The following is a 26,050-nucleotide window of genomic DNA, read 5'->3' on the forward strand; positions in this document are numbered from 1 at the left end:
AAAATAATAACCACAAAAGAACAAAATTTGGAAATTTTGAGTTAAGTTTTCTAAGTTTATTACCATTCAGTTTTCTGTTTTGTGTTTTTGACTTATTTGACACTGTGTTTATGTAATAAAAGGAACAAACTATTCATATAACTTTTCATGCTGCAACTTCCATGTGTTTTTCCAGTAATAAATATTTTCTTCTCTGTGTATAGGGAAGATACTTAGATATCTGTGTATGATAGGAAGGTAGGCAGGATGAAAACTTATAGCTATGGCTTATATCCTAGGCTTAGAGATTAAAAATCAGGATAGGGAAGTGAAGAAGTAAAGGAATGCTAGGGTGAAGTAGATAAGCAATCTGAAGGTAAGACATTCATTCATCAGGTGTTTACTGTGTACTTTCTCACTACCAAATTCTGAGCTGGAATTTGGAAATAAAGAGGCAGTAGAGCACAGACTTTAAAATCCAAAGTGAGGCAGACCTGGATTCAAACTAGTCTCTCTGCTTATTCACAGTATACTCTGGATAAGTTACTTAACTTCTTTGAGCTTTGGTTTCCTCGTTATTCAGCAAACACTTTTTAAGTGCCTTCAGTATGCCCAGTGCTGTACTAGGCACAGGTGATGTACAAGTGAGTGAAATAATGAGGTCTCTTGCTCTTTTAGAGCTCATAGACCGCATCTCTAAAGTCGGTATAATAATCTCCTATAGTTGTCTGAGTATTAAATGAAATAATGCATTTAAACCTTAGCACATAGTAAAACACTCAGTAAATGTTAACTAATATTAATATACTAAAGCACATAAGACATGGCTGCTGGTCTCAGAGAACTCACTATCTGGTCAGGAAGATTGACTTGTAAAAACGTATTTGTAGTATATACGTTTTGTAATAAACATGTAAAAGTAGTACTAATGTAGGCAAGGGCACAGTCTGTCTGTTTAGATGACTCAAAATAGGATTACAAAATACACCTAGTGCGTGTAGCTAAACTGTTACTTACTCTAGTACTAAAGAACAAGTTAAGGAAAATAGCCCACTAGTTTGATACAATAGTATTCCTCGCTGCTTTGTAAAGTTTTATTTAAAGAGACCTTTGCTTCAAATGTCTAATCTAATCCTATGCTGGTCTGCAAGGTAATTAGAATTGATACTTTCTTTTGATATTTATACTTAAGGCTTAAAAAAAAATCTTTCCCTAATTATTTTCTGGGTATCATTCTTAAGAAAAGAGAACTTCTTTTTCTGAGAATCTTCTAATTGTCAAAGTTTGGAGTATTACTTTCAGTTCTTTCAGGTAACTTGATATTTTTATGTGTAGAAACTTAGAAAAATTGTTTTAGAATTTGTAAGTAGAAAATTGTTTTGAAATTTGTGACAAGATTTACAGTATTTTTCAAGATCTTAAAAATAATGGAAAAGGAAGGAAAAGCAGTGTGGTCTAATCTAAAGGAGCTCTGATTAAGACTGGAATCTTGATTTCTTACCACTTTGATTTCTTGAAGTTCAGAATCTCTATTTCTTGCCATTTTGTTATCCACCAACGAATTTCTTGCCGTACCTATTCTTCAGTATCTTCATCTGTAAAATGTTCAAAACAAGGAAAGGTACTATTTCACAAGGATTATATAAAAATAATTAAGGTAATGCAAAGCACAAGGCAATAAACATACTAACACTGTGTGATACTAAAAGTATTTAGTAAGATGTGCATAAATTTCTGCCTATGATGATCATGGAAAGCTTCTAAAAGGAGATATTTGAGTTGAGCTAGAGAGATAAGTAGCGATAGTACAATTAAAAGTGTCTGTCACAACAAGGATGATTGTCTTACTAACCAGATTAGCTTCCCTGAGGGAGAATATACTGATAACAGTTCTACTTTACTGTATTAAATCCAAGGTGATCCAAATATCTCCAAAAGAGAGCCAAATGCCATTTATTCATTTTGATGGCCTTGCAAAGGATAATGCTCAGATCACATAGCTGTCACATTCAATAGAAACACCAGCATATCTCAAGAAAACAAAAAGAAAAGCATACATGAGAATAGACTAAAAGAACATTTAAGAAGTTATTGAACCCTCTTAAAGTAGCTAATTGACAAATCAGTAGTTGAATATCTCAGATGAGATCTCATCTAATGTCTCAAAGAGTACTGTTGCTTAAAATCTTCTTGCCAAAGTAGATGTCTCTGAAATATTGTTTCTAGACGTGACATACCAGTATTTTATTACTACCCCTTCTAATTTGACCTTCAAGGTTTGCAAGAAAGAACACTGTAAACAATTTGAAAAACAGGAACTTGAGTAGATTTTTTAAAATTCTATTATGTTTCATTTGTGCCATTTTATTACAAATTAGGGTAGAAGGAAACTACTGTATAAGCACACTTGGAAAAGAAGATGACGTTTTTTAGTATCTACTATGTGCTAAATATTATATATTCTTTCATATAGTTTATATAGATTGACTCACTCATTATCTTACCAAACTATCAACAAACCTGTTTAGGAATTATCTTCATTTTATAGGTAAGGTAACTGAGAGTCAGAAGGGGTTAAGTAATTTGCCCAGTGTTTCTCAACTAGTTAGTGGCAGAACTGGAAATGGAAACCAGATCTTTTTTTTCCCCCAAAGCCCATATTGCTTTTATGATATGATATGTCGTTATAGCAGATTACTTTGGAATCTAATTTATTGTCAGATGTTTTTCAAAAGAATGAAAAATACTATTTAGATTTTTGTGCAATAATGAACTTGGAAAAATGTGAAGACTAAATATGTAAAACTTAGGTATAGCTGTGGTTGACTTTAAGTAAACTTCAATTCAGTTATCAATTCAAAAAACTGCCCGAAGTCAAATATAAGTGAAGTACTTTGGGAATAAAAAGAGATTAAGTAATTTTTATAGAAGGATTTCAGGAAGGCTTCACATAGGAAATGACATTTGAGCAGGATTTATTTGACCATGGAACCCTTTTTTATTGAATATTTCTTAATATCTCTCAGCACGGTGGTATTCTGGGGGACTGTTTGGGAAATCCCGTGCTAAATACGAGATCCTGCGGAACATGAGAAGAGAAGGAAGGCTGGAACCAAACTGTGAATCACTGGCTGTCATGCTAGAGTTTGAAACTTATGATTTTGCCATTGACAGAGGCATAAGATTATAATATCTGTTTCAGATAATTCTGGCAGTTGTATGTAGGATGGATTAGAAAGCTGTATAGTTTGGGCAGAATTAAGATTTTAAACCAATTCTGAATATACCTACAAAAACTATGTTTTTACCAATAGACCACATTGCCTTATGAGACTTATGAAATTGTTTTATAGTTAAAAAGTAATATCTACATTTAGCTTATTACTATTTAAACTATCCTCTACGTATGTAGGAAGCACCAACCTTTTAGCCTTATCATATGAGAATAAATTTATATATTAACTCCCAAAATAAAATGCCTCTTACATCCCTATTTTGACTATGATTATAGAAATATGAAACCATAGTCACCTAGTTCAGTCCCTTCATTTTACAAATGGGAGTCCAAGGCTAAGATAAATGAAGTGACTTATTCAAAGTCATGTACTGAGGCAGTAATGAGGTGGTAGAAAAATCTAGAATCCCCCAACTGCAGCCCTTGGCTTTTTCTGTTAGAGGTTCTCTTTACTATGTTTGGGCAATTGAATGAGTCCATTACAAACTGCAAATGCCGAAATCCCATTACCTATTACCACCATAGGTTCCCACTCACTGGGGCTTTATCCACAAATCCCTACCTGATCTCCCACCCTAATAAACTGTTCGTGACCACAGGTGAGCTGAGTGCCTTTCTCCTAGAGTGAAAGACTTGAGCTCCCTCTGCGCATTCAATGTGAAGCTAATAATTATTCTAGCGGGTTAGTATGGAATTCTTTCTTCATCTTTTAAATATCTTTTATTTTTAAACAATATCAAACTTACAGAAAAGCTGCAAGAACGATAAAAAGAACTTTTCCACCTGAACCACTTGAAAGTATACTGTCAACCTGTTGAAGCATGATGACTTATGATAGTGTCTATTAGACTTCTCCATTGTAAAGTTATTCTCTGTCCCTTCATAATTAATAAGAACTTTGTAGTAAAGTACTCTGAGACTTACGAAAATACTCTTAATTATTAAACTTTGAATTTATTTTTTATTTCTGTGGACTCTCTCTTGTATTCCTATTTTATTCAATGAGTTATGATGTTACTATCATGGTTTATTTTGGTGTAAAAATTGTCTCAGATTTGGCAAGTGGAGCACTTTCAGGCCGGTGTCTGTGTCCTTTTGACCTGTTCCCATCGTTCTTTGAATATCTCTTACTTTTTGGCACAAGAAGATGTTCTTGGCTCATCTTGTTCTTTCCCTGATCCAGGCCTGATCTCCATGGAGGCTTGGTTTCTTTGAGTGGAGAATGGAATTTAGAAACCAGATCCACGTACTAGATATGTGATTACATGTGTCTCTCCTTTATTAGACTGAGCTCTTTGAGGTCAGGAATAGGGTGTCTTTTCATCTTTGAATGATGAATGAATGTCTCATCCAATGGCTGTCATTCAGTCGGTGTTCAATAAGTATTGGATTGGCCAAAAAGTTTGTTCGGGTTTGTCTGTGAAATCTTACGAACAAACCCGAACGAACATTTTGGCTAACCCAATACTTGCTAGAAAATAAACTCGTCAGTTATTTGGAACGCCTCTCCATGTTTTGGCTTAATCCAAGGAATAGACCATAAGGAATGAGTCTATTCCTTAGTGGAGAATGTTCGCTCTGAAGAAATATTGTAAGTCAGTCTTCCTCATTATCAAAATAATTATTGTATATCTACAGTTTCCAAGGTCCCACACTACAGTCCCATCCCACTTAATTTGCCCTCTTTACCTCTCTGTTTCATCTATCTTCAGATCTTTCCACACAGGCATCTTAATGCCAAGTCACAGAACAAAATATTGTTTTTCTACTTTGCTCAAGATACTTTTCTTTTTACTGATAAACAAAAGCACAACATGCTTTTTTCCTAGGCTATAGGCTCCTTAAGGATAAATACCAGGTCTCAGTTTACACACAGCATATTTCTGTGATGCTTTAGCAGGGAGAAAACACTAATAATATTTTTATAGTCTTTGGAGTTTGAAGATCGAAAAAATTATTAAATATGGAAAGATATGAAAATTCCTTGTAAAAATATTTTTAGATGAAAATTGCAGGGAGTGTAAAAGTATGCATTCTATTATCTTTTTATTTAAAAAATGACTTATCTTAAAATATGCATAGAAAAAAGGTTATGTGGACACCTCTAGCTTCAAGAAAGCCTGGGAAATCAAGATTTTATAGCTGGACATATTGCCAGCCTAATAAAATCAGTCTTCTATAAAGACAGAGGCAAGAATAGATACTGAGTAGGCCACTAGCAGGGTCTGCTTCAGATTCCTAGGGGAGAATCAGAATGTATAGGGTCGAGGTGCTTGTGAAGAGAAGAAAATTCATTTGAAAAATCCCCATTGCACTTCTAGTGCATACATTCTTATCCAGCATTTGTTATGTTTAACATACTCCCTGAACAATCCATTTCTTTTGACTTCTCTATGCTGATGAGTCATAAATCTGTTAATTCAGCTCAGTTTTTTCTTCTAAGGTTTAGACCCAGATATCCAACTCCTGCTAGAGATCTCCACTTGGATATCTAACTGGCACCTCAAACTCGAAACATATCCAGAAATGAAGTCAACATTTTTATCCCCTGTCTTTCTTTTCATATTATTCTTTAACACAACAAACAATTCCACTATGCACCCAACTGCCTAAGTCATAAACCAGGCTATCATTGATTTTTCCCAACTTATACTAACTCACATATCAAATTAATTATCAGTCTAAGCCCTAAATATTTCCCTAATCTCTCCATTTTTCTCCTTTCCCAGTAACACTACCCTAGTTCAGGCCCCATGTCTCACCTAGGTCACTGCAATACTTTGTCAGTGGTCTGTTTTCCATCAGTCTTGCCTCCTCCTAATTCATTCTCCACCTAACATAACGGGGACATCTTTCTAATACATGAGTGATCATTTTGAGCTACTGCTGAAACTTTCATTCACTTTGCATTGTTCTTAGGATAAAGTCCAACTCCTTAACATGACTTGAAAAGCCAGACTTGACCTCTGCTTACCTTTCTGACTTCATTTTTCCCACTCTTCTCTCCAACAATATATTCTAGACAGCATTACTTTTTTCTAGTCCCCAGAATGTAAGCTATGACCATTACTGTCTTCCACCTTCTCTTAATGTTTGTTATTATTAATAATGCTTGTCCTATTAATACTTCAGTTATAAAATTAAACATTAAATCCTCCAAAGTCTTTTTTTCCTTCCAGTTTTGTTGAGACATAATTGACATACAGCACTGTATAAGTTTAAGGTGTACAGCATAATGATTTGACTTACATACAACATGAAACGATTACCACAGTAAATTTAGTGAACATCCATCATCTCATATAGATACAACATTAAAGAAATAAAAAAAAATGTTTTTTCCTTGTGACAAGAACTCTTAGGATTTACTGTCTTACCAACTTTTATATATAACGTATAGCAGTGTTAATTATATTTCTCATGTTGTACATTGCATCCCTAGTCCATGGAAGTCTTTCTGATCTGCATAAGTTTGGATTAGGTGGCCTTCCTATGTGCTTAGAAAATACTCTGTTCAGTCCCTGTCAGAGTTAAAATACTACATTTTAACTGCCTGGTTACTTACACCTCTCTTTACTAGATTGTAATTGCAGTGAGGGCAGGGATCGTGCCTTTCTTGTTCACGATTATAGCAGCATGGCTGCAATTATTGATTCAGGTGGGCAATCAGTCTCTAATAGGCTTTCATCTAATACTGTGTTTACTTAGCTTTATTGTAGAATACTAGGTCGAGGATACAGCAAGTGTAATGTTTTCATCTCATCGGGAGATTCAGCGCTATCCTTATACACAGCTTCTTTTGCCCTCTCATCCACATAAGTTGTGTACATCTGCCAGGGATGAGAGCTAAGTGTAGTGGAAGTCACTGTAACATGCAGAAGCTACAGCCCCTTTTTATTTCTTTTTTTTTTCCCCTACCATTCTTTATAATAGGCATCTTTTATACTGTTCTAATGCAGGCCCCCAAAAGCAGACACAACATTCCCCATTTATCTTAACTGTTGTATTCAAGGCTGGAAGACTTGAGGTCATACGCAGCCAGGCCTACATCATCCCAGGCTGGATATTAGTTAACCCTTTACTCAGACCATGATGTCCCCAGGGTCTAGTACAATGCTCAATACATATTTCTTGGATTCCATTTAATAGAGAGACCACAAATAGTAGGCAGGAGTCATAGCGGGGCCTTATAAGAGTGTCCACATAAAACATCAGGGTATAGAAAGGTTGAAAGTGAAAGTATGGAAAAATATATATACCATGCAAACACTAAGCAAAAGAAATATGGTATAGTTATTTTAATATCATACAAAATAAACTTTAAGGGGAAAGTATGTCTATTGATAGAGAAGGATTACTTTGTAGTATTAAAAATATTCAATTCAGAAAATTGTATTAATTTAAAACTTGTATGTACCTTTAATATATATAATACCTCAACATATATAATGAAAAAAAGACTGAACTAGAAGAAAAAATAGAAAAATCTATAATCTTTGGGGATTTTAATATACAACTCTCAGTAACTCAAGAAGATATAGAAGATTTAAACTGCTTGATTAAAAAACTTGAGCTATAGGGCAAATGTAAAATACTACACCCAACAATTGCAGAAACACTTTGTTTTTCCACATTTACAAAAATTGACCATATACTTGCTCATACTGTAAGTCTTAACAAATTTCAAAGGACTGTAATCAGAATATAATTTCTGACTGTAATGCAATTACGTTAGAATTTAAGTAATATAATTTTAAATAATATAGATCAAAGAAATATAGAAATTTCCAGTCATAGAAATTGGAAAATATTTTGAATTGAATCAATGAAAATAAATACATGTTAAAACTTGGGGGACCTTCTGGTGGTCCAGTGGGTAAGACTCCATGCTTCCAATGCAGGGGGTCCGGGTTTGATCCCTGGTCAGGGAACTAGAACCCGCATGCATGCCGCAACTAAGAGTCCACATGCCGCAACTAAGAAGTCCGCATGCCACAACTAAAGATGCCGCACACCTCAACGAAGATCCCATGTGCAGCAACCAAGACCCAGAGCAGCCAAAATAAATAAATATATATATATGTATATAAAAGAATAGCCACATTAAAAAATGTAGCTATTGGATTCAGCAAAATTCATATGTGGAGGGAAATATCTAGCCTTAAAATGTGTGTACCAGGAAAAAAAGGCTAAAAAAGGAAACATATAGCATATATTTCAAGAAGTGAAAGATAAAACCAAAAAGGAATACAATAGAAAACAAATATACTATGGGGAGAATCAGCAAAGCCAAAAGTTGCTGCTTTAAACAGACAAGTAAAATTAACATACCCTTGGTGAATTTGATCAAGAGAGGAAAAGGCAAGCACAAACAATATCAGATATGAAGGGACTTCCATGGTGGTCCAGTGGTTAAGAACCCGTCTTGCAGTGACGGGGATGCCAGTTTGATCCCTGGTCGGGGAACTAAGATCCCACATGCCATGGGGCAACTAAGCCTGCGCACCACAACTACTGAGGCCGTGCATCACAGCTAGAGAGCACGCGTGCCACAACTAATCAGCCCATGTGCTCTGCAGCCCGCGCACCACAACTAGAGAGCCTGTGCACCTCAACTAATGAGCCCGCGCACTGTGAGATCTCACATGCCACAGCTAGCGAGCTCGTGCGTCACAATGAAAGATCCCACGTGCCGCAACTAAGACCTGACGCAGCCAAAAAATAAATAAATATTAAAAAAAGAAGAAATGAAAAAGTGATATCACATCAAGCCCTGGCGACATTAAGAAGTTAATTGAATATTATGAACAACTTTATGCTAATAAATTTACATTTTTCATTTTTATTTTTTTAAATGGACAAATTCCTAAAGAAAGTATAACCTGTAGAAACTTACAGAGAATACAAAACCTGAATTGTCCTATAACAATGAAAAGTGGTTCAATAAGTAGTCAGAAATTTGTGTGCAAATATGACTTTGCTAGAATGTTTACCACACATTAAAAGAAGAAATAATTCCAGTCTTACACAGATTCTCATAGTGAATCGAACAAAAAGAAGAGATACTCTCCAACTCATGTATGAGGCAAGCAAAACTTTAATACCAGTAAGGAGAGTTTGAAAGAGTTAAAATAACAGGCAGAAGTCCTAGGCAAAATATTTCCAAACCAAATCAGCCAATATAAACAAAAATAGGATAAAGCATCATGACTAAATTAGATATATCCCAGGAGTATCAAGTTGGTTAGACTATTAATCAGTATTAGAAAATTATATTAAAAGATTAAAGGATAAAAATTATATGATTATCTCAAGAGATACAGAAAAAGTATTTGATAAAATATATTAATTCATGATTTTTAAAAACTCTTAGCAAACTAGAAATAAAAGAGGGCTTCTTAATCTGATAAAGATTATTTTTAAAAAAATTTTTTTCATCCTACACTCAATGTAACACTTAGTGATGAACCATTGAAAGCTTTCTCTTTGAGACTGAGCATGAGATAGCAGCACTTGTTATCACCAGTTCTATTCATATTGTACTGGAGGACCAGGCCCACTCAGTTAAGCAAGAAAAAGAAATTAAAATTATTGAATTAAAAAGGGTGAGGCAAAACTGTAAATATTCACAAGTGATATACAAATGTATATAGGGAAAACCTAAAGACTCTACACATAAATTATTAGAAGAGATTTTAAAAGGTAAAGTCACATTATATAAAAGCAGTTTGCAAAAAATGGTTGTATTTATATATAATAGCATCAAACAGGTAGAAAATGACATTTAAAAATTACTACTTATGCTAATCATCTAAAAATATTTATGAAGTACCTAGGAGTAAATCTAGCATAAATGTCTAAGACCTATATATGGAAGAAATTATAAAACACATTTACAGACATGGAAGAATATATAAATGAATAGCTACACCATTATTACAAGACACAGACAACACTAATTTAATCTTAAAATTAAGAATTTACGGTCATAAAAAGACACCATAAAGAGAGTGAACATATAACACTATAGAGTGGAATAAGATATTCGCAACACGTATAATCAAGCAAAGACTAGTATATGAAAAGACCTACAAACCAATAAAAAAAAGTAGGAGACCCAGTAGAAAAATGGATGAGACCTTTCACAAAAGATTATATCCAAATGGCCGATAAACATACGAAGTGGTATTCAATCTATATTAGTCATCATGGAAATGAAAATTGAAAACACAATGAAATACCACTACATACTCAACAGAATGGCTAAAATAAAAAAGACTTTATAGTACCGAGGGCTGACTAGCAAGGCTATTAAGCAACACTCATACACTGCACATGGGAGTGTTAATCGGTATAACCACCTTGGAAAAGAGTTTGTAAAAACTACTAAACTTGAGTTTATGCATACGCTATGATCCAGCAGCTTGGCTCCTAGGCATATGCCCAGTAGAAATCCCTGAACGTGTACACCAAAAATTACATACACACACACACACACACACACACACACATTTTTTAACATCTTTATTGGAGTATAATTGCTTTACAATGTTGTGTTAGTTTCTGCTGTATAACAAAGTGAATCAGATATATGTATACATATATCCCCATAGCCCCTCCCTCTTGCATCTCCCTCCCACCCTCCCTATCCCACCTCTCTAGATGGTCACAAAGCACCGAGCTGATCTCCCCATGTGATGCAGCTGCTTCCCACTAGCTATCTATTTTACATTTAGTAGTGTATATATATCAATGCTACTCTCTCACTTTGTCCCAGCTTACCCTTCCCACTCCCCATGTCCTCAAGTCCGTTCTCTACGTCTGCATCTTTATTCCTGTCCTGCCCCAGGTTCATCAGAACCATTGGTTTTTTTAGATTCCATATATATGTGTTAGCATACGGTATTTGTTTTCCTCTTTCTGACTTACTTCACTGTATGACAGACTCTAGGTCCATCCATCTCACTACAAATAACTCAATTTCGTTTCTTTTTATGGCTGAGTAATATTTCATTGTATATGTGTGCCACATCTTCTTTATCCATTCATCTGTCGATGGACACTTAGGTTGTTTCCATGTCCTGGCTATTGTAAATAGTGTTGCAGTGAATATTGTGGTATATGACTTCTTGAATTATGGTTTTCTCAGGGTATATGCCCAGTAGTGGGATTGCTGGGTCATGTGGTAATTCTATTTTTAGTTTTTTAAGGAACCTCCATTCTGTCCTCCATAGTGGCTGTATCAATTTACATTCCCATCAGCAGTGCAAAAGGGTTCCCTTTTCTCCACTCCCTCTCCAGCATTTATTGTTTGTAGATTTCTTGATGATGGCCATTCTGACCCGTGTGAGGTGACACCTCATTGTGGTTTTGATTTGCTTTTCTCTAATGATGAGTAATGTTGGGCATCCTTTCAGTTGAAAGACTGGTGCCTTTCAACCTGTATATCTTCTTTGGAGAAACATCTGTTTAGATCTTCTGCTCATTTTTGGATTAGGTTGTTTGTTTTTTCGATATTGAGCTTCATGGGCTGCTTGTATCTTTTGGGGATTAATCCTTTGTCAGTTGCTTCATTTGCAAATATTTTCTCCCATTCTGAGGGTTGTCTTTTCATCTTGTTTATGGTTTCCCTTGCCATGCAAAAGTTTTTAAGTTTCATTAGGTCCCATTTGTTTATTTTTGTTTTTATTTCCATTACTCTAGGAACTGGGTCAAAAAGGATCTTGCTGTGATTTATGTCAAAGAGTGTTCTTCCTATGTTGTATATGTTTATAGCAGGATTATTATAAATAGCTAAAACTTAGACCCCAATGTCCATCAGCAGTAGAATGGATATATAAAATATACATATTTAAATAATGGAATATTAGATAGCAGTGAACACTGATATACCACAGCTCGTATAACAAGTTGAATGAGGCTCACAAGCACAATACTGAGTAAAAGAAGCTTGACACAAGTTTATAAAACGGTTCCATTTATATTGAGGTTCAAAACAGGCAAAACTGAACTCTAATGTGAGAAGTCAGCATAGTGGTAACCCTCGGGGTAGAGAAGGGTATAGAACTTGAGAGTGGTATGAAGTTGATTTATGGTATTCTGCCAAAGTTCAGTTTTCTGATCTACGAAGTCAAAAATTGCAAAGATATTTGTTTTGTGATAATCCTCAAACAGTGTTTATGTTTTGAGCACTTTGTGTGTATGTGTTATATTTTAATTTTAAAAGTTTTTTGAAGTTGAAACAGGAACAAGTAAGTAAGAAAATGACAGACAACCGAATAAAAAAATAGGTTTGAACAATAGCAGATATCAATTGGCCAGTGAACATAACATACAGTGTTCAACCTGTAATCGGAGAAATACATATTAAAAACCACATAGACTGACAAAAATTTAGAAGTCTGACAATATCATGTTTTGAGTATGTGGCATAAAAGAAACAGTCAGAATACACATTGGTTGTAGTAAAGGTTGGTATAACCACTTTGGAAAACAGTTTGACATTTTTAGTAATTTTGATAATAATATACCCTCTGACCCAGCAGTTACATTCCTAGGTACATACCCTGGAGAAACTTCTGTATGTGTGTATTAGAATATATGCATAAAAATGTTCATAGAAGTGAAAACTGGAAATAACCTCAAAATGTCCATCAACACAAGAATTGGTAAACAAATTGTGGTATTTGTTTATGTGATATCAAAAATGAATGAACTATGGCTACATATACAACATAATTGAATTCTAAAAGAAAACAAAAGCGAATGTATGTAACATTATTCTATTGTAAATTAAAATTTTAAAAACTTATTTAGGAGTGCCTATTTAGGACGCCAGTTTAAGTTAGTAAACATGTAAAGAAAAGCAAGAAAATGTGTTTATTTTAAAAGTCAGGAGAGTGGTTTCCTCTAAGGAGTAGGGGAGAGGGTTGGACTGGGAAGAGATAACATGTGTCTTGACCTGAATGGTACTTTCCCAGTTATTGGCTTTATAAATATTTAAGTTATACATTTATATTCTATGCAGTTTTCTTGTATTTAATATTTCACACTTCTAAAAGTTAAATTTTCCTGCTAGGTTCAGGTTTCCAGGTAGTAGTACCTATCCAGTGCTCAATATAGAAGAGAAAGAGGTTAGTTGTTGGAGCCAAGTCTGGGAAGATGTGGGAGCATATAGAATAAAGAACACAGGGGAGTAGATTAACCTCAGTCAAGAAGAAATGGGCACTTCTTTCTTTAGAAACTAGGAATGGGAGAAAGAATGCAGGGAGAGGATGCATATGAATGCACAAACACTTGGGAGGAGAGTTTAAAAGAGTTCAGATTTATAAGATGGGAAGTAGAATCATTTGCTGAAAGTGAAGCTAACAAGAAGGAAAGGATTTCTAGGGAATATGAGGCAAAAATACAGCATTTGTTCAGGTTTTAGCATATATTTAAAATTTCATGGAACCATTCAGAATTAAAATTGACATGAGACTTCTGATATTATTCACAAGCAGGCTCTTTCCACAAAGGTTAGTATAACTCTTCATTATATAATTATACATCTGTTCTTTAAAATGTAATGAAAGGTAATAAATGTTTACATTTAACCGGGAGGACTATTTTTGTAGGCAAAATATACTTCCTTTGCCAAAGAATCATGATTTTACTAACTTCATTTTCCCTTTCTTCTTCAGGTCATGTATGGAATGTTGGTCTTCACATTAGTAGTCCGATCTATTTATATTGTTACATGGTAAGTAGTTTGGATCATCAAAAGAGTACACTTAGGTGGTAAATCTGTAGCCTGAACTGAAATAACACATAAAACCCAACTCCAGAAGGGATACTGGTAGAAAACTTACAACCCAACATTTATTATGGTATATTGCAAGAAATACTAATTCTTTAAATAAGTTGTTAATAGGCATCACATGAAACCAAGAGTTCTAAAATTAAAGAAATTTGAGGAAAGCTGTGTGTGTTGGCCTCCTTTTGAATATTTATAATGTACACGAGTTTATTAAAGGCCTTGAAAAATCCTACAGTAGAAAAGAAAATAATTGTTTTTGTGTTTCTCAAACTACTTAATTAAGGAACCCTTTTTGCAGAACACCTCTCAAGGAAGACTATTAGTGTCACAGAGAAACAGTATTCCAGAAAGATCATTTAGGAAATAGGCATAATATTTATAGAGTTCATGAAAAATAAAATAAGAAATATTTCATGTGAGTACCTGGCATAGGGCCTGACCACATAACAGATGCTCAGTAAGTAAATAGTATGATTTATGGGTTTGTTCCTGTTTTTTTCTTTTTTAATTAAACTTTTTGTTTTGAGATAATTGTAGAAGCACATGCAATTGTAAGAAATAATAGATTGTCTGTACCCTTTACCAGTTTCCTCTAGTGATAATGTCTTGCAAAACTATAGTACAATATCATAACCAGGATTTGACCCTGACAGAGTCAAGATACAGAACAATTCTATCACTACAAGGATCCCTGTGTGGTCTTTCTGTAGCCACACCCAGTTCCCTCCTACCCCGTTTCCTTACCCCCTGTGCTTAACCCCTAGCAACTACTAATCTGCCCTTCATTTCTCCCATTTTTCAGAGTGTTATATAAATGGAATCACACAGTATATATAACCATTGGGATTGGCCTTTTGCACTCAGCATAATTCACTGGAGATTAATACAAGTTGTTGAGTGTATCAGTAGTTCACCCTTTCTATTGTGAGCAGTATTCCGTGATATGGATGTACCACAGTTTAATCATTCACCTGTTGAATAACATCTGGATTTCCAGATTTTATTTCTAGTTTTTTACTATTACGAATAAAGCTGCTATGAATATTTATTTACAGGTTTTTATGTGAATATAAGTTTTCATTTCTCTGGAATAAATGCCCAGAGTGGAATTTCTAGGTTGTATGATAATCATCTGTTTAATTCTTTTTAAAACTTTCAGACTGTTTTTTTTTTTAATTAATTTATTTTTGGCTGTGTTGGGTCTTCGTTGCTGCACGTGGGCTTTCTCTAGTTGTGGCGAGTGGGGGCTACTCTTCATTGCGGTATGCGGGCTTCTCATTGCGGTGGCATCTCTTGTGGAACATGGGCTCTAGGGCACACAGGCTTCAGTAGTTGTGGCTTGCAGGCTCTAGAGCACAGGCTCAGTAGTTGTGGTGCACGGGCTTAGTTGCTCTGTGGCATGTGGGATCTTCCCAGACCAGGGCTCGAACCTGTGTCCCCTGCATTGGCAGGCAGATTCTCAACCACTGCACCACCAGGAAAGCCCAACTTCCAAACAGTTTTCCAGAGTGGCTCTACCGTTTTACATTCCCACCAGCAGTGTATGTGTGACCCAGTTTCTCTGCATCCTTGCCAACATTTGGTGTTGTCACTATTTTTTATTTTAGTCATTCTTACAGATATGTACTGATATCTCATTGTAGTTTTAATTCTTGTTTCCCTAGTGGCTAATGATGTTGAACATATTTTCATGTGCTTATTTACCATCTGTATATCCTCTTCAGTGAAACGTCTGTTCATGTCTTTGCCCATTTTCTAATGGGATTGTTTCTCTTTTTTTAATTTGAGTTTTGAGCATTCTTTACATATTCTAGATACTCTTCATCAAATATGTGGCTCACAAATATTTTCTCACAGTCTGTACCTTGTCTTTCATGCTGTTCACAGGGCCTTTCACAGAGCAAAAGTTTTTAATTTTGATGAAGTCAGTTTATCAATTTTCCTTTTACATATCGTGCTTGGGCGTCCAGGCTAAGGACTCAATGCCTAACCCTAGGTTTTCCCATTTTTTACAAAAGTTTTGTATAGTTTTACATTTAAGTTTATGATTTATTTTGAGTTAATTTTTATGTAAGGGGTAAGGAGTAGGTTGAGGTCCATTTTTTAACCTACAGAGGTCCAGCTACTCCAGGACCACTGGTTGAAAAGGCTGTTTCTTCACTGAATTGCTTTTGCACCTTTCTCAAAAATTATTTGGGTATATTTGTGTGGATGTATTTTTGAGTTTTTTTATTCTGTTGCATTCATTTAGGTGTCTATCCCTCTACTGGTCCTACTCCCTGATAATTGATTACTCTACCTATAAAATACCTCTTCAAATCATATAGATTGATTCCTCTCACTTCTTTTTCAAAACTGTTTTTGCTATTTGGGTTCCTTTGCCTTTATGTATAAATTTTAGAAGAATAATGTCTATATTTAAAATCTTATTGGCATTTTGATAGGAATTGCATTAAACCTGCCTATCAATTTGTGAAGAATTGACATCTTTACTATGTTAAGTCTTCCAGTATATGAACACAGTGTGTCTTGTGTGCCTCTCCATTTATTTAGATCATCTTTGATTTCTTCCATTAGCATTTTGGAGTTTTGATTTTCTTCTTTTTAATTTTTGAATTTTATTTTATTTTTTTATACAGCAGGTTCTTATTAGTCATCCATTTTATACACGTTAGTGTATACACGTCAATCCCAATCTCTCAATTCATCACACCACCACCACCACCCCCCCGCAGGGGGGTAGCACACAGTATTGCTTTAAAGGGTCTGCATGTGCTCACCCAACCTAACCAATCCTGTTCGTGTCCATACATTTGTTCTCTACGTCTGTGTTCCAATTTCTGCCCTGCAAACCGGTTCATCTGTACCATTTTTCTAGGTTCCACATATATGCATTAACATATGATATTTGTTTTTCTCTTTCTAACTTACTTCACTCTGTATGACAGTCTCTAGATCCATCCACATCTCTACAAATGACCCAATTTCGTTCCTTTTCATGGTTGAGTAATATTCCATTGTATATATATACCACATCTTCTTTATCCATTTGTCTGTCAATGGGCATTTAGGTTGCTTCCATGACCTGGCTATTGAAAATAGTGCTGCAGTGAACACTGGGGTGCACATGTCTTTTAGAATTATGGTTTTCTCTGGGTATATGCCCAGTAGCACGACTGCTGGGTCATATGGTAATTCTATTTTTAGTTTTTTAAGGAACCTCCATACTGTTCTTCATAGTGGCTGTATCAATTTACATTCCCATCAGCAGTGCAAGAGGGTTCCCTTTTCTCCACACCCTCTCCAACATTTGTTGTTTGTAGATTTTCTGATGATGCCCATTCTAACTGGTGTGAGGTGATACCTCATTGTAGTTTTGATTTGCATTTCTCTAATAATTAGTGATGTTGAGCAGCTTCTTGGTCATCTGTATGTCTTCTTTGGAGAAATGTCTGTTTAGGTCTTCTGCACATTTTTGGATTGGGTTATTTGTTTTTCTAATATTGACGTGCATGAGTTGTTTATATATTTTGGAGATTACACCTTTGTCCGTTGATTCGTCTGCAAATATTTTCTCCCATTTTGAGGGTTGTCTTTTCGTCTTGTTTATGGTTTCCTTTGCTGTGCAAAAGCTTTTAAGTTTCATGAGGTCCTATTTGTTTATTTTTGTTTTTATTTCCATTACTCTAGGAGGTGGATCAAAAAGGTCTTGCTGTGATTTCTGTCAAAGAGTGTTCTTCCTGTGTTTTCCTCTAAGAGTTTTATAGTGTCCAGTCTTACATTTAGGTCTCTAATCCATTTTGAGTTTATTTTTGTGTATGGTGTTAGGGAGTGTTCTAATGTCATTCTTTTACATGTAGCTGTCCAGTTTTCCCAGCACCACTTATTGAAGGGACTGTCTTTTCTCCATTGTATATCTTTGCCTCCTTTGTCATAGATTAGTTGACGATAGGTGCGTGGGTTTATCTCTGGGCTTTCTATCTTGTTCCATTGATCTATATTTCTGTTTTTGTGCCAGTACCATATTGTCTTGATTACTGTAGCTTTGTAGTATAGTCTGAAGTCAGGGAGTCTGATTCCTCCAGCTCCGTTTTTTTCCCTTAAGACTGCTTTGGCTATCCGGGGTCTTTTGTGTCTCCATACAAATTTTAAGACTTTTCTGTTCTATTTCTGTAAAAAATGCCATTGGTAGTTTGATAGGGATTGCATTGAATCTGTAGATTGTTTTGGGTAGTAGGGTCATTTTCACAATATTGATTCTTCCAATCCAAGAACATGGTATATCTCTCCATCTGTTGGTATCATCTTTAATTTCTTTCACCAGTGTCTTATAGTTTTCTGCCTACAGGTTTTTGTCTCCCTAGGTAGGTTTATTCCTAGATGTATTATTCTTTTTGTTGCAATGGTAAATGGGAGTATTTCCTTAATTTCTCTTTCAGATTCTTCATCATTAGTGTATAGGAGTGCTAGAGATTTCTGTGCATTAATTTTGTATCCTGCAACGTTACCAAATTCATTGATTAACTCTAGTAGTTTTCTGGTGGCATCTTTAGGATTCTCTCTATATAGTATCATGTCATCTGCAAACAGTGACAGTTTTACTTTTTCTTTTCCAATTTGTATTCCTTTTATTTCTTTTTCTTCTCTGATTGCCGTGGTTAGGACTTCCAAAACTACATTGAATAATAGTGGCGAGAGTGGGCAACCTTGTCTTCTTCCTGATCTTAGAGGAAATGCTTTCAGGTTTTCACCATTGAGAATGAAGTTTGCTGTGGGTTTGTCATATATGGCCTTTATTGTGTTAAGGTAGATTCCCTCTATGCCCACTTTCTGGAGAGTTTTTATCATAAATGGGTGTTGAATTTTGCCAAAAGCTTTTTCTGCATCTATTGAGATGATCATATGGTTTTTCTTCTTCAATTTGTTAATATGGTGTATCACATTGATTGATTTGCATATATTGAAGAATCCTTGCATCTGTGGGATAAATCCCACTTGATCATGGTGTATGATCCTTTTAATGTGTTGTTGGATTCTGTTTGCTAGTATTTTGTTGAGGATTTTTACATCTATATTCATCAGTGATATTGCTCTGTAATTTTCTTTTTTGGTAATATCTTTGTCTGGTTTTGGTATCAGGGTGATGGTGGCCTCATAGAATGAGTTTGGGAGTGTTCCTTTCTCTGTAATTTTTTGGAAGAGTTTGAGAAGGAAGGTTGTTAGCTCTTCTCTAAATGTTTGATAGAATTCACCTGTGAAGCCATCTGGTCCTGGACTTGTGTTTGTTGGAAGATTTTTAATCAGAGTTTCAGTTTCATTACTTGCGATTGGTCTGTTCATATTTTCTTTTTCTTCCTTGTGCAGTCTTGAAAGGTTATACGTTTCTAAGAATTTTTCCATTTCTTCCAGGTTGTCCATTTTATTGGCATAGAGTTGCTTGTAGTAGTCTCTAAGGATGCTTTGTATTTCTGCTGTGTCTGTTGTAACTTTTCCTCTTTCATTTCTAATTTTATTGATTTGAGTCCTCTCCCTCTTTTTGTTGATGAGTCTGGCTAATGGTTTATCAATTTTGTTTATCTTCTCAAAGAACCAGCTTTTAGTTTTATTGATCTTTGCTATTGTTTTATTTGTTTCTGTTTCATTTATTTCTGCTCTGATCTTTATGATTTCTTTCCTTCTGCTAACTTTGGGTTTTGTTTGTTCTTCTTTCTCTAGTTCCTTTAGGTGTAAGTTTAGATTGTTTATTTGAGATTTTTCCTTTTATTTGAGGTACGCTTGTATAGCTATAAACTTCCCTCTTAGAACTGCTTTTGCTGCATCCCATAGGTTTTGGATCATCGTGTTTTCATTGTCATTTGTCTCTAGGCATTTTTTGATTTCCTCTTTGATTTCTTCAGTGATCTCTTGGTTATTTAGTAACGTATTCTTTAGCCTCCATGTGTTTCTGTTTTTTACGTTTTGTCCCCTGTAATTGATTTCTAATCTCATGGTGTTGTGGTCAGAAAAGATGCTTGATACGATTTCAGTTTTCTTAAATTTACTATGGCTTGATTTGTGACCGAAGATGTGAGGTATCCTGCAGAATGTTCTGTGCGCACTTGAGAAGAAAGTGTAATCTGCTGTTTTTGGTTGGAATGTCCCATAAATATCAATTAAATCTATCTGGTCTGTTGTGTCATTTAATGCTTCTGTTTCCTTATTAATTTTCTGTTTGGGTGATCTGTCCACTGGTCTAAGTGAGGTGTTAAAGTCCCCCACTATTATTGTGTTACTGTCAGTTTCCTCTTTTATAGCTGTTAGCAGTTATATGTATTGTTAGCAGCTGTTAGCAGTTATATGCATTATATGTATTGAGGTGCTCCTGTGTTGGGTGCATATGTATTTATAATTGTTATGTCTTCTTCTTGGATTGATCCCTTGATCATTATGTAGTGTCCTTCCTTGTCTCTTGTAACATTCTTTATTTTAAAGTCTGTTTTATCTGATATGAGAATTGCTACTCCAGCTTTCTTTTGATTTCCATTTGCATGGAATATCTTTTTCCATCCCCTCACTTTCAGTCTCTATGTGTCCCTAGGTCTGAAGTGGGTCTCTCGTAGACAGCATATATATGGGTCTTGTTTTTGTATCTGTTCAGCAAGCCTTCCGTCTTTTGGTTGGAGCGTTTAATCCATTCACATTTAAGGTAATTATTGATATGTATGTTCCTATGACCATTTTCTTAATTGTTTTGGGTGTGTTTTTGTAGGTCCTTTTCTTGTCTTGTGTCTCCCACTTAGAGAAGTTCCTTTAGCATTTGTTGGAGAGCTGGTTTGGTGGTGCTGAATTCTCTTAGCTTTTGCTTGTCTGTAAAGCTTTTGATTTCTCCATCGAATCTGAAAGAGATCCTTGCCGGGTAGAGGAATCTTGGTTGTAGGTTCTTCCCTTTCATCACTTTAAGTATATCATGCCACTCCCTTCTGGCTTGTAGAGTTTCTGCTGAGAAATCAGCTGTTAACCTTATGGGGGTTCCCTTGTATGTTAATTGTCATTTTTCCCTTGCTGCTTTCAATAATTTTTCTTTGTGTTTCCTTTTTGCCAGTTTGATTACTGTGTGTCTCAGTGTGTTTCTCCTTGGGTTTATCCTGTATGGGACTCTCTGCGCTTCCTGGACTTCGGTGGCTATTTCCTTTCCCATGTTAGGGAAGTTTTTGACAATAGTTTCTTCAAATATTTTCTCGGGTCCTTTCTTTCTCTCTTGTCCTTCTGGGACCCCTATAAACACATTGTTGTGTTTAATGTTGTCCCAGAGGTCTCTTAGGCTGTCTTCATTTCTTTTCGTTCTTTTTTCTTTATTCTGTTCTGCAGCAGTGAATTCCACCATTCTGTCTTCCAGGTCACTTATCTGTTCTTCTGCCTCAGTTATTCTGCTATTGATTCCTTCTAGTGTATTTTTCACTTCAGTTATTGTATTGTTCATCTGTGTTTGTTTGTTCTTTAATTCTTCTAGATGTTTGTTAAACATTTTTTGCATCATCTCGATCTTTATCTCCATCCTTTTTCCAAGGTCCTGGATCATCTTCACTATCACCATTCTGAATTCTTTTTCTGGAAGATTGCCTATCTCCACCTCATTTAGTTGTTTTTCTGGGGTTTTATCTTGTTCCTTCATCTGGTACATAGCCGTCTGCCTTTCCATCTTTTCTAACTTTCTGTGAACATGGTTTTTGTTTCACAGGCTGCAGGATTGTAGTTCTTGCTTCTGCTGTCTGCCCTCTGGTGGATGAGGCTATCTAAGAGGCTTATGCAAGTTTCCTGATGGGAGGGACTGGTGGTGGGTAGAGCTGGCTGTTGCTATGTCGGGCAGAGCTCAGTAAAACTTTAATCCGCTTGTCTGCTGATGGGTGGGGCTGGGTCCCCTCCCTGTTGGTTGTTTGGCCTGAGGCGACCCAACCCTGGAGCATACCCATACTCTTTGGTGGGGCTAATGGCGGACTCTGGGAGGGCTCTCGCCAAGGAGTGCTTCCCAGAACTTCTGCTGCCAGTGTCCTTGTCCTCTCGGTGAGACAGAGCCACCCCCCACCTCTGCAGGAGACCCTCCAACACTTGCAGGTAGGTCTGGTTCAGTCTCTATGGGGTTACTGCTCCTTCCCCTGTGTCCCGATGTGCACGCTACTTTGTGTGTGTCCTCCAAGAGTGGAGTCTGTGTTTCCCCCAGTCCTGTCGAAGTCCTACAATCAAATCCCACTAGCCTTCAAAGTCTGATTCTGTAGGAATTCCTCCTCCCGTTGCCGGACCCCCAGGTTCGGAAGCCTGACGTGGGGCCCAGAACCTTCACTCCAGTGGGTGGACTTCTGTGGTGTAAGTGTTCTTCAGTTTTTGAGTCACCCACCCAGCAGTTATGGGATTTGATTTTATTGTGTTTGCACCCCTCCTACTGTCTCATTGTGGCTTCTCCTTTGTCTTTGGATGTGGGGTATCTTTTTTAGTGAGTTCCAGTGTCTTCCTGTCAATGATTGTTCAGCAGTTAGTTGTGATTCTGGTGTTCTCGCAAGAGGGAATGAGAGCATGTCCTTCTACTCTGCCATCTTGAATCAATCTCCGGAGACTTCTAGGAAAACCACTGACTTGGTACTGAGAAGGAAGCCAACTAAAGCTTTGATTTTTTTTTTTAAGCAATTGTAAATGGTATTGTATTTTTAAATTTTGGTGTCCACACATTTATTGCTATTATATAGAAACACAGCATATTAATAATGGTACCAGAGAGATCAAGATAGCAAAATAGAAGGACATGGAGCTCACCTCCTCCCACAAATACATAAAAAATACACCTACATGTGGAACAGTTCTCACAGAATAACTACTGAACACTGGCAAAAGATCTCATACAACAAGAGCCACAAGAAAGATCACCATGTAACTGGGCAGGATGAAAGAGAAAAAAAAAAAAGGAATTGGTGTTCGACCTACACCCTGGGAGGGTGCTATGAAACAGGAGAGGTTCCCTCACCTTGGGAACCCCCATTGGTGGCTGGAAGATCAGCCAGGACAGAAAGGGAGCGTCAGAGGTTCAGAGGAGAGTGCAGCAACTGGCTTGTGGCAGGCAGAACGGAGAGAAACCAGCACAGTCATGGCCACCTTGCTGCATTCCCCAGCCTGAAACATGCATCTGCTGGTGTGTACAGGGCCTGGGTGCTGAAATTCGGGCTTCAGAGGACAAACCTCGGGAGAGGACTGGGGTTGGCTCTGCGGAGACAGCCCGAAGAGACTGGAGTGTGGCCCCGGCCGCAACTTGGGGTATGGGCAGGACTGAGCCCAGGTATGCCATAGAAGCCCCACTGTTAATGCACACGCAAAGGGAGGGAAGGGGCCCCACCACAGCAGCTTCATTTTCCTCATTGCTCACAGCAGGCACAACTCCACCTCTACGAGCTCTGGGAGCTTGCAAGTCCTGGCAGTTGCCCACACCCAGAGGCAGGGCTGAAATCTGGGCTTGCAGCTTTACGACTGATGGATTTACAGCACTGGTGCCTTTATTAGCTCAGTGCCTTCTGGCCATCTCAGTTGATTACTGGTGCTCCTGAGCCTGGGTTGGGTCCAGATCTAGCACCTGTTGGCTTTGCGGGCATGTGCACACAGAGGCGGGCCATGGTCTGTGCTGATTCCATAGCTCCCATGGCAAGTCCCTGTGTCTGACTTTGGCAGATCTGTGCCAGCAGCTTTGTGATCACAGCAGCTGAGGGACATTCAGGCCGATTGCCTGTATTCCCTTGACTGAGACGGGGCCGAAGGCAGTACCAAGAACAGTGTACTTTGTGAGCGTGCACAACCGGTGACAGATGACACCACAAAGCTCACTTTCTGGTGGACAGCTCCTGCGGAGGAATACTTAGTGGATCCTCTTCCAGTGGAAGTGCTCCAGTTCCACCTACCCAACACCGCACTTAAGAATTGGATGTGGGGGCTTCTACTCCAACAGCTGGGGAGCAGATCCTGCCCCTGACAGGGCTGTGACAGCCACAGAGCAAAGAGGAGGCCCCACTCAATATCCAGTACGGGCTCTGGTCTCCACAACACAAGTTACACCCCCTGTCAACGGGATAATGGCCAGCACACGCTAAGGAAAGAGACAGCAGGCATCCATACTAAAAACAGCCCTCACACCAAAAATATTAGACTCATGCAGGCTCCACAGGAATGTTTCCACATACAAACAGCGCTTAAAGACCACAGTAGATAACTGTTTCTCCTAAATTCATACAGTCAAAGAAATATAAGTAAAAAGAACCAGAGGAAATAGTCCCAGTTAAAAGAATGGGAGAGGGCTTCCCTGCTGGTGCAGTGGTTGAGAGTCCGCCTTGCCGATGCAGGGGACACGGGTTCGTGTCCTGGTCCGGGAAGATCCCACATGCCGCAGAGCAGCTAGGCCCGTGAGCCATGGCCACTGAGCCTGCGCGTCTGGAGCCTGTGCTCCGCAACGGGAGAGGCCACAACAGTGAGAGGCCCGTGTACCACAAAAAAAAAAAAAAAAAAAAAAGAACGGGAGAAATCCCCTGAAAGAACAATGAAACAGACCCCTCCAGTCTAGTAGATCCCAAGTTCAAAAAGGAGGTAATAAAAATACTGAAGGAATTAAGAAAGGCTATTGACAGAAATACAGATCACTGTAACATGGCACTAGAAGCTATAAAGCGGAGCCAATTAAAACTAGAAAACTCATCTGCTGAGATGAAAGCCAAGCTGTAAGCAATAAATAGAAAACTAAATAATGCAGAAGAACAAATAAGTGATTTGAAAGATAGAATAATGGAAATCACCCAATCAGAACAGCAGATGGAAAGACAAATGAAAAAAAAATCAAAGCAATATATGAGACCTATTGGATAACATAAAGTGAGCCAATCTATGTGTAGTAGGAATCCCAGAAGGAGAAGAAAGAGAAAAGAGGATTGAAAGTATATTTGAAGAAATTATGACTGAAAACTTCCTAAACGTAAAGAAGGAAACAGATATCCAGATACAGGAAGCCCAGACAAGATGAACCTGAACAGACCTACACCAAGACATGTTATAAGTAAAATGGCAAAAGATAAAGATAAAGAGAAGATTCTAAAGGCAGCAAGAGAAAAACAAAGAGTTAGTTACGAGGGAATCACCATAAGTGTATTAGCTGATTTCTCTACAGAAACATTGCAGGCCAGAAGGGAGTGGCAATATATATTCAAAGTCCTGAAAATAAAAAGCCTGCAATCTGGGATCCTCTACACAGCAAGATTATTATCTAGAATAGAAGGATAAAGAATTTCTCAGACAAGCAAAAACTAAAAGAATATAGCAATGCTAAACCTAACCTAAAAGAAATACTGAAAGGTCTTTTCTAAATAAAAAATAAGTAGGGAATTCCTTGGCAGTCCAGTGGTTAGGACTTAGCACTTTTACTGCCGGGGCCCAGGTTCAATCCCTGGTCAGAGAACTAAGATCCTGCAAACTGCACAGTGCAGCATAATTACATACATACATACATACATACATAAATCAATAGAAAAGAAGCAAGAATCTATAGGAGGGCTTCCCTGGTGGCACAGTGGTTGAGAGTCCACCTGCCAATGCAGGGGACATGGGTTTGTGCCCTGGTCTGGGAAGATCCCACATGCCGCGGAGTGGCTGGTCCCGTGAGCCATGGCCGCTGAGCCTGCACATCCGGAGCCTGTGCTCTGCAACGGGAGAGGCCACAACACTGAGAGGCCCGCGTACCGCAAAAAAAAAAATCTATAAGAAAGAGAAAAATCACAATTAGAAAATAAATCCCTTAAATAAGGCAGTACGTAGATTAAAAAAAACTTTTCTGTGTGCAAGCAATGGTAACTATGATGAACAGCCAAAGTATAAACATGAAGATGTTAGAGAGGACATCAAAATCATAAAATGTCGGGGAGGGGAGTAAGAAATTGTAGGGGTTTTTTTTAGAGTGTGTTTGAGCCTATATGACTACCAGTCTACAGCAAGTAGTTATAGTAATGGGTTATCATACTTGAAAAACAGGGTAACCACAAATC

The 26,050-nt window shown here is 37.2% G+C and overlaps 1 protein-coding gene across 2 annotated transcripts in view; it reads left to right on the forward strand.

The window, feature by feature from the left end:
* Positions 1-26,050, forward strand: part of ACER3 (alkaline ceramidase 3) — a 184,896-nt gene that overhangs the window by 125,726 nt on the left and 33,120 nt on the right. For both annotated transcript variants that reach the window (XM_079930331.1, XM_079930332.1), the window contains one exon: positions 13,897-13,955. In XM_079930331.1, coding sequence (XP_079786457.1) covers positions 13,897-13,955 — 59 coding nt within the window. The remainder of the gene's footprint in view (positions 1-13,896; positions 13,956-26,050) is intronic.

This window comes from Stenella coeruleoalba (genome assembly GCF_951394435.1).
Source record: "Stenella coeruleoalba genome assembly, chromosome: 8".
NCBI classification, from domain to species: Eukaryota; Metazoa; Chordata; class Mammalia; order Artiodactyla; family Delphinidae; genus Stenella; species Stenella coeruleoalba.